Source organism: Cariama cristata, unplaced genomic scaffold (genome assembly GCF_000690535.1).
Source record: "Cariama cristata isolate BGI_N322 unplaced genomic scaffold, ASM69053v1 scaffold41496, whole genome shotgun sequence".
In the NCBI taxonomy this organism is placed as follows: Eukaryota; Metazoa; Chordata; class Aves; order Cariamiformes; family Cariamidae; genus Cariama; species Cariama cristata.
The window spans coordinates 274-13,700 of NW_009623413.1; the positions used below are offsets into that span (position 1 = coordinate 274).

At 35.3% G+C, this 13,427-nt stretch overlaps 1 protein-coding gene across 1 annotated transcript in view; it reads right to left on the reverse strand.

Annotated features, from left to right (window-relative positions):
* The window catches only part of LOC104163649 (helicase-like transcription factor), a gene marked incomplete at both ends in the record, with an annotated part of 12,422 nt that extends 107 nt beyond the window's left edge, over positions 1-12,315 (reverse strand). The window contains 13 exon segments of the mRNA XM_009702714.1: position 1; positions 3-27; positions 787-925; positions 1,746-1,889; positions 3,186-3,283; positions 7,147-7,189; positions 8,218-8,313; positions 8,436-8,627; positions 8,834-8,908; positions 9,646-9,743; positions 10,736-10,869; positions 11,333-11,499; positions 12,105-12,315. The exon segment at position 1 is cut by the window's left edge and continues 107 nt beyond it. Coding sequence (XP_009701016.1) covers position 1; positions 3-27; positions 787-925; positions 1,746-1,889; positions 3,186-3,283; positions 7,147-7,189; positions 8,218-8,313; positions 8,436-8,627; positions 8,834-8,908; positions 9,646-9,743; positions 10,736-10,869; positions 11,333-11,499; positions 12,105-12,315 — 1,423 coding nt within the window.
* Between the last annotated feature and the right edge of the window lie 1,112 nt (positions 12,316-13,427).

The window sequence follows — 13,427 nt, forward strand, 5'->3', positions numbered from 1 at the left end:
CCTTTACAGAATTCTGAATAGGAGTGCCTAAACAGAAAACAAAGATTGTAAAACCTCAAAGAAATGAAAAAAATACAAATTTTTAGTCACAGTGAAAGTGCTGTGCTTTCTCCAAACCATACACCTTGGACAAGGTCTCTCATAACTAGGCTGACATATTATTAAGTCTAATATATATTATATTTTTAATTAAACTATTACAAAACACTCAAATATATGAGTGTGAGAAAACTGCAGCTCTCAGTGATAGGAAGACTTGGATGTTAATCTTTCTGTTTCAGCTTCACCAGTAGTGGTTACATCATGATCTTCTTTAAATTACGTTCAAGGATCACATGCTTGCATGGTCCCTGGCAGTTTTTAGGATGACTATTACATTTTAAAAAGCTACTGAGGTTCAGATAAGTATGTAAGAGTGTGAGCTTCTAACCAGACATAATGTGCCAGTTCATAAATAGGTCCCTGTTTACTTGCACTTCCACCAAACCTGTGTATCAAGTGTTATTTTAAAATTTGTGTCTATGAACTGAATAAAAACAAAAACAAAATAAACCAACAAATAAACAACAACACAAAACCTACCAAACAAAATCAAAAACAAATAAAAGAAAACACACCTAAATCACTGCTCAATGACAAGTTTAAAAACATTCCAAATTAATCTGACACAGACAGACATTAACGATCTCCCAGAAAAAGCCAAAGTGAAAACACCAAGTGGGAACACAAGATGGTGTTATACTAAGATGATTTGTACTGCATTTCATCTGGTGTCAAATATTTTACCTGTAAGCACCCATCTTCTGTGTCCCTCCAGATTTAAGGCAGCTTTAGTTTGCTGAGCATTTGGATTTCGTATAGTGTGCCCCTCATCTAACACAATTCTCAGCCACTTGACTTTGTGTAAAGGGCTGTCACCTCTGACCTGAAACACAGTATTTTTTTTAAATCTTTGACTCAAATTAAAATACTTTTTTGCCATTTGGATTAAGTAAACTATTAATATAACAATTCCACAATTAACAATGGATAGTATTTACTTGCATTTTGTTTATTTATCAGCACATAAGACCAAAACCAGGAACGAGGCGTTCCTTCTTTTAGATTTAACAATTCCTGGAAAATGTTACCAGTCTTCTCATACTTGAGTATGAGGAATGAGCTACAGCAAAAATAAGCTAAGCCTGAAAAGAACAAAGGCTTCAAAGACATAGAGATATGGAAAATGGATCAGAGAGCAAATTAAAAGTTTATATTATATTTAAAGATGTAATCTTCAGGCTTTTAAAATGGTTGGAATTTCTATGAAAACATCACTTTACAAATGCATCTCCTGTAATGAGCTACTTGGTTGCAGCCCATGTGCAACAAGAACTACGGAATTACGTTTTTTATGTTATGCTCCATATTCTTTGAATTTGATAGGGGAAGGCAGAAATGGGAGCCTCATGCCACTGAGATTTGGGGAGATTTACATATTTGCCATCCTTTTCCGTCCTTAAAAAGTCTCTTCCGTAAGCTGTTATAACTGCAGCCAAATCATTTTCTCCACAGGAGCAATCAGTAAAAAAAATCCCTTTGTTACCACAGCAAACCCATAAAAAAGTATGTAAAGCAAAACTACAGCTATAACTTTTTTACTGCCTACCAGAATAGCACTTGAACACACTGCCATCATTATCCCAAACACTGGGAGTATTGAACAGCAAGGTATCTTCAAAGAACACTTTTTCTCATTTACTTACTCCGTAATCAGTAGCTAAGATGTTGTATGTTGTCACTACAATGTCTTGTTTTGAAAGAACTGATGGGTCTTTGGTACGGTCAGAACCATAATAAACATAAACATTTACATGAAAATTTTGGTGGATATGTTGTTCAAACTGATCCTGAAAGAAAAGTTGTCAAAAGTCATCCAAAAGATACTGTGTTACTACATGATCATTAGAATAAGAGTCTTGTAAGCTGCCTTAACTAAACCCCACTTCCTCTAGCTCTGTGACATTCTGCACTTAAATAACAAAAGCAATTTGAATTTGGGTTTCTTTTTACCTCTCCACCCAGGTGAGAAGAGGGATCAGAAGTAGTCACCTCAGTCATTAGTAATAGACACAGTATCACATCCTGGTAACTCTAGCTCTATTTCTTGCACAGTATGAATTCACATCCTGATGGCATATGCACTTCAAAATCCACTGTTCCTCCCAAACTGTAACGGAAGAGCTTTTATGTTGTCACTTTCTACCTTCATCTTCTCTTTGTTTATTTTTTAACTGTTCATTTACAGCTTCCTCCCCTTTCTGGGTTAACCACCTAAGTTTTAACATAAATGACAGCACAATTGTCAAAGTATTCATTGTAGTTTATATTCCCTACATTTGTTCTGTGAAGGACTCAGCATACAGTAATCTCGACAGCCAATAAAAATCAACAAGTTCCCTTTTTAAATACTTGATTCAGTTTTGAATTGACAGAAAGAGTACTTTTTTTTTTTTACACTATTTGATGTTTCTGAATTACATTATTTTAAAGTTTTACCTACAATCTAAGATTAAATTGTTTCCTTTTCTTATTAATATTCTAACCGCAGACAGTAAAAACTTCCAAATAAAACATAACCTTGAAAGTTAAAGATATCCCCTTAATATTTGTATTCAAAATGTCATGAAAAAGAAATGTAACTAACGCAGAGACAGAGCTAGAAGGAGCCTTCAGCCTGTTTACCCTAGCAGACCTACTCCCCCAAATCACCAACAGGAGCGCGGAAATTACTGAACACCTCCAGTAAAAGAAATGTCACATGCCATTACCAATAAAGTACAATGATATTTTATCCTGAGCATGCAGGAAGGGCCTGTCTCCTCCACCTTCCTCCATCTGGTTTAAGCAGTTAAATTACATGAGTTCCAGAAGCGCCAAAGTGAATCTGCCTAGTCAAAAGCAGGGAATGGAAAGTGAGCTCATTCTTTCTGATAGTGGTGAGCTTGCTACTCGTGGAACTGCACTCTCATTACAATACTACTCCAGTTTTTAAATTTCTATCAAATAAACCTCCCTTGCAAAAGCAACTCTGTTTCGTGAAAAAGGAAAATCATGACCTTTTACTAGACTACAGGGAGTACTATTTGTAAAGCATCGTGATCAATGTACATCACATTTACACATCAAAACAGCTTAGCACTTACAATCCAGTTGCTTAGCACAGACAGTGGACATACAATCAGTGTTGCTCTGAGGCCATCATCAGAATATTTCTTCTCAACTGACCAAACGCTAGCAGTACCTGAAAAAACAGGAGTCATATTTAGTGGCATAACACGTCACTTTGAAGCAAAGTAGAAGTTCAAAATACTTATGGTTCCCTGAAGTCCTTTCTAAACTTCTTCACCTGAACAGCATCAAAGCAATTTACAAAGACATAAGCTTCATTTATTAAGTCAAATAATACTTCAGCTTCAAAAAACTCAGAAATTATCTCTTTATACCTTCACTACTTCTTCTCTTTGTTTATCTTTTTAAACAAGTAGATGAAGGTAGAAGAACAGATGCAAAGCCTGTATCTTCTTGGATAACACAGGAAATTGGTGCAAAAGCCAGACAAACATAGATTTTTCACACCAGGCAGAACATACTCATGCATTTCTTTTTATGACACGTTTCATAAAAGTCAAACCTGTTAACCATATTACTTCTCCTCTCCCACACAATAATGTAGAATATCTCAAGTTGGAAGGGACCCATAAGGATCATCAAGTCCAACTCCCTGCTCCTCGCAGGACCACCTAAAACTAAACCATACAGCGAAAACCATTGTCTAGACACTCCTTGAACTATGACAGGCATGTGTGCAGAAATATATTATCTTATACATCCATTTCAGGTTATGAATCTTCAAAGAAATGCAGTTTACCCATCATTAAAAAAAACAGATTAGCATAGGTTTCACTTCAAGTACTTCAAACCTAAACTTAACTGCTTACTCTAGAGCACCTGTAGCCCTTAATTTTTTTTCCATGCAAGATACTTAGTTCAACAAATGACACATGTTCTTGCCTAGTCATGATCACATTTCAGGTATTTACCTCAAAAGATAGCCTTAATTTTTTTAATTTCTTTTTCCATCCCTAGTGCCCTGACGATAAGTCTCTATCAAATTCTAAAAATCTTAGCAATTCTGTCTTTCACCATCTGTTTGAGCCGGCTCATAGCTTGTTACACCACCACTTGTTCAGCTAAGGAAACAAACTACAACACTTAAGACTAAAACACTGCTTTCTCATTCAGCAATTTCTGAAATCTGTTTAAAGTTTTGGTTAATTAATTAATTAAAAAAACCAAAACCAAATCAAAAAAAAAAACAAACAAAACAACAAAAAAGAAAACCTCAAGTAGTTTAGTTAATTCCTTTTCCAGCTAATTAGAAATCCTTTTCAGTTTGGCTTCAGAAAGGAAGACACCAGGTGCCACAGTAACCAATTAAAAAAAATAATTCCTTGCAACTTACTTTCTGTTTGTTGCAGTAGCCATTCTTCAGACTCCCCCACGTCACTGCTTCTTGAATATCTGGGTTTCTTGGCTTTGTCTCTAAGATATCAATATTAAGAAAGAAAAAGAAAAAAATCCAAACAAAAAACAACCCACAACTCTACTACTGCTTGAAATAATATATTAAATCTAAGTGCATAAAGCAAATTAACTTGACATTGCAAATAAGATACCACTGTGATTCGAAAAGTTTCTCTTCAGAAGGGTTAGAAAAAGGGAAAGCACAGAACACAGAGCTGCAGGGTGAATGATGCTCATAAGACTTGGTACAGATTATCACTGAAGTTCACACCAATTACAACAGGAGGCTAGTATGGTGGGAAGGTTCAAACACATTTGTAAGCTTCACAACTTCATCAGCTCAAAGCTGTCTCTCTGCCAGAAGCATGCCTGCAAAGTATTTCTTTCTAAAAAAACCCAACTGATGCTAGAAGAAAGATTACTTCATAGCCAGTTTTTTAGATGCCACACACTGATGTTATTAGAAAGCTTTACTACTGAAGGAGATATCCAAGCATGCAGTCATGCAAACCACACAGAATGAGTTAATGTTTTTTTCATATATTCCAAAGTGCAACACAGACATAGTACACTTATGATAAATGGAAGCAGAATTACAGCATACTGAGAGGTAAGGAGAGGGCAGGAATATGTTTTAGGCTAAGGTTAATCATAACCAAGTACCACTTTATTTTTACTCAAAATCTATGTAGCAAACCAACAAAAAGACTAATCCAGCTATCTACCTTTTCAGAAGACAAGTCGAGTATTTCAATGAAGTAGTTTCAAACTTTTTTACGTTAGAAACACCAGGCTCCATTACATTGCTAGAGTCTTCGTAAAGAAGAAATGGTATTTATGAAAAATATACATAGTCTTCAGCTTCGTTATCAAACCAACTTTAACATAACTTGATCAAGAACAAGTACAAACTTCCTTTAAAACAACCTTAATTCTGCACGGGACAAGAACTACTGATACTGTGATCACAAATGAAAAACAACAATACTCTTAAAACAATCTTAAATATTTACAGAGTCATAAAATGTGTACTGAGTTTGGGGGTCGTCAACAACAAACCGTCAAGAAAAGAGGACAAAATAAATGTAAGCATTGTACTGTTAACAGTAAGGGTAAAATTCTATACAGAAGTTTTAAATAATGCTAAATGGTGAAGTTTTTTTACAGGTCAAACCTCAATAATTAATGATTTCTACATTGCCTAAAACTAAATTAATAACAGCAACATTAACAGAAAAAATGTGGTAACATCACAGATGCGCGTGTGGAGGTTTTGCGGGGAAGTCAGGGGAGGTTGTTTTGTTGGGTTTTTTTAAGGGTCTTCTATCAGGTAGTGAACAAAACATCACCTCTGCGCTCTGCCAATAACAGCGTAGGAGAAGCAAATGCAAAAAGAGAATGCATTAGGACAGAGTTGATAGCAAAACTGAAAGCAACAGAGCTTGCAGAAAGAGTTTTGCTATAACTCAGGTAACTAAATTCATGCTTGAATTTCAGATTTAAACTTCAGTAAAGATTTTTTTTTTTTTTTAATATTAAAAAAGTTTAATACAATCCTGAAGACGGCAAAACTTGCAAAGACTCAAGAAATAGGTATCAATTTAACGTATAACAGAGTGAGAAATGGGGGCAGGAGTGTGTAAAGGTTTGAAAGACATTATGATCATTTTTTCAGATCAAATAGTAGTAGAAACAGGCTCTCCCCTCACTGCTGTAAATAGTACCTTGTTAAAATGCCTGATGCTCTGGAAAAAAATAAGTATCTTGGATGCTGCTAGGCATCTCAGTTTTGGTAAAGGTCCTCATTTTCTGGTGACACTCATATTGACCTCCATGAAAGTCTGCATTTACTCCCTTCCAGAGTACTGATAAAAATAACTTTCACCAGGGGCAGTTCATACTAATGTGTTCTCTCCTTATCAATCCCTTTCATTTCTCTTGTGCTATAAGTTAGGCCATCCATATTAAAATTCCTTCCACGGGAGGACAGCAAGGGAAAGTTGCTGCAAGAAAGCTTCAAGCCCCATACATTTCTTCAGTCATTTTCAAGAGCATGGTTAGTTAACAACACACAGTAACAGCAAGTCTAATTTTTCATATACATCTATAAATTCCTCCGATACAACCTGAAAACTACAGGTGTGATAAAATCCTTCTAATACTTGGTCATTTGCTCATTACTTAAAAATATTTTCCCCCAAAAAAAGTGACTTAATACAGAACGTAATTACAATTTAACTACTAATGTTTACTGTTTAAACAAACAATATTCTAACAGATGCATAAGTGCTCCTGTTTTATCTATAACAATGAAAAAGGGAAAGCAAAAGAAACCCAAAATCCTTTTCCTGGATGTGGTAACTTTCCTGGCAGGGTGCAACTTCCTCACAAGGCACTTAAACTTCTCATATGTCAACTGAAACATCTTTAAAGGTATGGTTTAAATACTTCTCTGAGATACTGAGTTTATCAAGAATTTGTGAAGACTATCACTGACCACAGACTAAGAGTACCCCAGCTAATAACATTAATTATCATGCAAACATTACTGGACTTTTCATAGTCTGCTGTCACCTTTACATAGTCTGCGTCCAACGTTGTTCATGCTGTTAGTACCCGACTCCTATCGAGGAATGGAAACTTTTATTCTTTAATGTACCAACTGGAAAAAATGCCAATAACATTATTACACTAATCTGACCAGTGATTAATTACTGCTCTGAAACACGAAAAGACTTGCTCAGTGACAAGTCAGACAGTCAAGTGAAGGTGCTGAAAAGGTTTTTATTTTTTTTTTCAGTAGCCACATAGAGAGTTCAAATGAAACGGTAGAGAGGCAGAGGAGAGAAACTCAGTCTACACAGCTGCCCGAGAAAAAGAACACACTAATAGCATTTCTCAGTTAACATTCTGAGGTCAAACACAAAGCATTATTTTGTTGAATTTAGACAAGTATCAAGTATGGTAAAACGAAACAAAACCCCCAGCCTTAATACTGTCAGGGAATACTGCATAATAAAATCACCTAATCCTAGCATTTAGTTTATTTCATCATCTTGAAAATCATGTCATAACAAAAGCAAAAAGCACCTGACTATACTACCTAAGAAGAGTTTGCACATTGGTGTTAGTTCACTAACTGTAGTTTCCACTCCTCTCTTCATTTGAAGTATTTGGCAAAAACATAAACTGAGATTTATTTATTTTTGTATCAAGACCCTCTGCTTGCTATTCTGGTTGTTTCAGGCATTTCTTCCAAACCACACAGGAACTATGCATGCACACCCCCAGAAAAACACACCACTTCTGTTTCTGCAGTCACAACTTGCCTATAGGAGAAATTTGTAAGAAACTTAAGAATTTATAAAACTTAACATTGAAAATGTTTATGCCTTCACAAATTCTTCCCTGGAGTATACTTAAGCATACACTCCTAAGATAACCCAGTCTACAGCTCAATTATACATTCTGAAGTAATGTAGTCCACCTACCTTCAACTAATCTACCCTATTCTTCCTCTTATTTGATGTACTTGAGTAACTTTTCTACAAAATACATACAAGTTCACCATACAGAAAGTTACTAGAAACAGGTTTCTTTTATTAACTGCTATATTAACTCTGTTAAAACAATCTTTTTATGTCATCTCACCTCACAAAACTTATCACTTGTGACCTTTTCAACAGGAAGAGGCTTGCCATCTTGAAAATTTGTAAGAATCAATGCAATAGTAGTAAGCGTTTTACCCTGCGTAACAGAAAAGAAGGTCGTATTTTCCACAGATTAAAATGAACCAAATGACCAACCAATCAAGAAACACACACACACATTCTACATAAAAAATATTCAAGCTCGGTAAGTATTATTACCAGCCCCATATCATCAGCCAGTATTCCTCCAAGAATATTTTCAGGTCGCTTCTTTTCTGCAAAATTTGTAAGTATATTGTAATAGAAGTCACTTCTCTCTTCCCAAAATGGTGGCAAATCATTACTGTTCTCACGTGAAACCATCCAGGCTAAAGCCTGCTTCTGATGGGGAAGCAAGAGTGTGCCAACAGCCTGCAAATTAGAGACATGTTATGCACTATTTGCATATTAAATATGACATCCCATTTTTGGAAGAAAGATTTTTTTATTAAGTCCTTTGTATCTACTAATTTTTTTTCTGATTCAAGCATCTCCTGTGTCCAGACAAAGCTAAAAATGCATCTAGATGTTTAAGTATTTATATTTTTATAGAAAATGGTTTCTAGCTTAAGAAATACCTCTGCTCCTTCCAGTTCACAAGTTTTATCATCTTCCTTCAGATCCTCAAACAATTTGTCAAATTCACTTTTAAGCTGCATAAATGAACACAAAAAATGCAATTAAAATTATTGCAATTAAAAATAACCTCACTAAATAATCAATTACTCTATTAAATCACAATTATGTGTCATATGGTAATTGGTATAGAGAGGTCTACTTCTTTGGGCCTGATTTGTTGCAATATGTTTGTTAGCTACTGCTATATAAATATTAAGTTCAGTTTTTCCAAGACAAACACATGCCAATACAAGTAAGAGCTTGAGAAACAATGGCTAAATATATTCACGTCCTTGTGCAACACTCACTAAAGTAACTAACTACTTCACTCTAATTTGAAGGAGCAAACAAAAAGTAAAACCAAAAACAAATCACCACCCAACCCTTCTGGTATCACCCTGGGCCAAATCCGAAGATAAAATCTGGAAGTCTGATTTTATTTTCATTTGAGAACTTAGCATATTTGTTATCTGGTAAAGCATTAGGACAGAGGAAAGAAAATACACTACCACAACAATGTAAAAAAATTACTGAACAACCAAAACCTCCCAAAATCACATGGGACTCAAGGCTGTCATAGCTAAAATGTCTGCTTACAGTATAAAAATGAAAAAGTTCAAAAGTTCAAGATGACTTCAAAGCAAATCTGTGGTTCAGAAAAGAAAAAAAAAAAAGCAGACTTCCACTTCACAAGCAGTCTTATTAATGAAAAAATTAAAGGCCCCCACTGTTAAAATTCCAGCTTCCAGGTGTTTAAGAACAAAATGCAAACCTGTTCTGTTGTCAACTGCACAGCAGCAGGAACTGGAGCACTGTAACTTGGACCAGCTCTTCCAGAAATCCACTTTGATCCAAAACCACATTCTGAACCTACTTGCCATTAAAAAGATAGAATTTTGAAACACAGCAGTACGATGACTCCCCAATCTCAGCCTTCACTGGCTCATGAGTAACAATGCTGATCAGATTGTAGGCTATAAGACGGTATCTTTCACCATTCGTCTTTTAGCCCAAATTTATCCTTTACTGTCAATGGGCCACAAAGGTGTTCCACAAAGCTTCCTAAAACTCACAGGCAACCAGTTATGGGTTAGGATCCTTTGAGATAGCAATCATGTTTCTTAAAAATTCTTGTGTTACGTGAAATTTGACTTGGTAACAGTATGATGACTGATAACACAAAATGCTTTTTCATTCCAAACTCTTTTTCTGTTAACCATGCACAATAGAACCTATAAGATAAAAACTGAAATCTTGCTGTATGTAAAACATCTATCCCTCACCAAGTGTTTATTTCTGCATACATCCTTACTCCTGACTACCACTGCTTCAACAAAGCCTACTTCCAGGAGCACAGGTGCTTTTTTTGCAAGGCTGGCTCTGCAAAGCATCAGGTCTGCTAAGCTTACTTGTTCAGAGACGTCTCATCTCTATTTGCTCACACCTCACTAGTAGGACACACATCGTAGCACTCTGCTAAAAAGCAGCACTGTCCCTGAAACCCTCACCCTACAAAAGGGTTTAACCTGTTTCTTAAAAAAAAAAAATTCACATCTCAAGAAACGCAGGGAATCATGGATTTTTAAGGAACTTATGGAATAGAATGTATTTCTGATGTTTCTCAAATGCCTCTCCAATTGCTGGCAGGTAACATAAAAGATAGGACATAAAAGTACACTTCCTCTGAAGTTTAAAATTAATAGCTATGGGCTCTGCATTATTCCTCAACTAAGTTACAAAATCACTTTGTGAACCACAAGACTATGACAATGATTAAGCCCTTAAACATTTCTTCCTATCAGTGGCAAGTTCAATCTGAATATTTTAAAAAGAAAATAAAACCCCAAAACTTCAAGAATTACCTTTCAGGGGAGGAGCCAATTTAAATCCATGCCTTTTTAGCTGATCTAGCACTGCTTGCTTGTTTTCTTCTCTTCCCCAAAAGCTCATTTGTACAGGCATGGTAAAGGCATTTTTTGCTCCGTAAGGGACAACCCTGGTAAAAAGCAGGAAAAAACCTCACAGCAGTAATCTTTTATTTATTTAATTTTTTAATAATAAACTTTGTTATTTCTTCAGCAAGAGGTACTCCAAAGTGCTTATTTTCATCAAACAGAATGTTCTAGATAGTTGTTCGTACTCATACTGCATAAACCTTTTACACAAACCACCACATGCAGTTAATTTAGGACTTCCACAGCAATCTTTAAGGAATTTGCTCTCACTAATGTCTCTAAGTTTTATCATATATAGGAAAGAATGAACTGTATGAGAGTAGTTCAACAGAAGAATAGAGTCTGAAAACATGAAGCTTTAATCATATTACCAAGAGCTGTCATTTCTGTCAAAAGAGAACACTTATAAATAGTTTTCAGAATTCGCTAGTGTAGCAACAAAACACATTTGCATTATTTACATTCATTATTTACATTCCATGTGCAAGTAATCTTCACACTTACCCTTCAACTAAGGCTAGTTTGTTGTCCATAATGCCTGCCAATGCTGCTGCTAGTTCTTTTTTTATATGGCCTACTTGGTCTCCATTCACATTATTTACTTTCACTGCATTTTTATCATAAGGATTATTGGGCTCCCTCTGAAGTGCAACCATTTCATTGTTATTAACCTAACAGAGCAAAACAAGCAAACAAACACACACCAGAACACATTCATTTAGTTGCAAATTATTTGCAGAAGTATCTGATACACATTTACTTAAATATTGTGAAGCTTAAAGATTAATTTGGTATAGCATTCAGTTTGGTCAGTCTAATAACCTACTACTTATTCAAAATACCAAAAGCATTACAGAAGAGCTACCTGATAGATGTCAGTAATTTCAAAAGCATTCCTGAGAGCAAGAACTACCTTCAACTGCTAACACATTTTGTAAGGGAATAAACATCCCTTTTTGTCCATACAAACAGTTCAAAGACCTATCTAATTTGTTGGTTTCAGTCACTTTCATTTGCCTTATGTGGGTGAGCAGAACTACCAAATAACTAAACCAGATTTGAAAGCTTGCTACCTTACTTAGATTTTGAATTAAAGTTTTAGGTCAAGTACTTCTGGTGAGAATGCCAAATGCAGCAAGTTAGGGGAAAAAAAAAAAAATCTCTTAAAATTATACTTGGTCAAAAGTTCTAGCAATTTTTTAAATTTAATTAAACCTATTTTTTCTGAAGCTGACAACAACTTTTTCCTCTGCTTTATAATTTGTCATGCACTTACAATCCCTGTGTAGTATCGCAATCCAACAACACTTCCTCGTAAAGTTCCATATAAGATAGCTGAGTCTGTATCCTCCTCTGTTGCAGTAGTGTCACCTACAGAGAGAAAGTCTTCCAACCCAAGACCGGAGTAGAAGTCAGAAGAGGAAAAATGGGAATAGTTTCTCTCTCCTCTACCGATGTTATACTGGGAGCATCTTCTTGCAGAATCGCTGCAGAAACATAAAGCGTGAAATACTTGACAATTACTTTAATAGTAATAATCCTAATAAAATTATTACTTCCTTGTAATCTATTTTACCTCTTTATATAAGGCTACCTATAAATGCCAGTTTTACAACTTTATTCAGATAATATTTACCTGGAAACATTCAAAAAAAGCTTTATATTAGGAGAAAACTTTGTCTGCCATTTTGTAATAAGAAATAAATCAGTTTAAGCCAATTACAATAAAGAGCTGACAAACTAACTGACTAAACTACGGTATTTGTGCATTTCATCCTACCTTCCTTCACAGGATTATCTTTGTCAACAACATTAAGAATTCTGCAGATTTAGTTGCATCTCTATACCTAGCACAGCAAAATTTCCATGTATTTTCCTAACACCAATTTTTCTCCTCTAAGAAAAAGGTTAAAAAAAAACCACCTGTTTTTAACTGATTTAACTCTGTAGAACTTCATGCCTATATTCACAAAAGTTGATGTTCTAAAACAACTGTTGCCTACATATTTATTAAGCTTACCTTGACATCTATTATTAATACTTTATAATAAACTTCAGAGATAATCAGCTACTCCAACCTAACCCAGATAATTGCACTATGTATCTCTAATACAAACTTCCATCAGCCAGGTTCCGCTTTTGGTGAAGAGATAACACGTAGTAACTCATATGTTATGGCACACTGAGAGATGGAAACATCTCTGGGCATGCATTTAATGCACGCTTTGCCTAACGATTGGCATATTAACAACTGTTTTATTAAGTAATACATAACAATAAACTCTCATTATAAGTTTCAACTGATACATGATAATCATGACTTTTGGTAGATCCCAAAACGACCCTACTGTGTTGCTGGATTAATTTAAGAGTACTGCCAATTAAAATAATTAGCTCCCATATACTAGTTACTCAGAGCTTGGTATAGTAAACTTTGGTTCCTTTTGCAAATGATATCTAGAGGTACTGCTTAACAGGCATTCCATTTTCTCTGACAAAAAAAAGAAACAGTTTAAGAGGCTCTGCTCTGAGCTAATTGCAGATAAGCCTGCGAGGGGTTAACCAGAAGCCATTTTGCCACTGCCCTGCGGGAGACCTC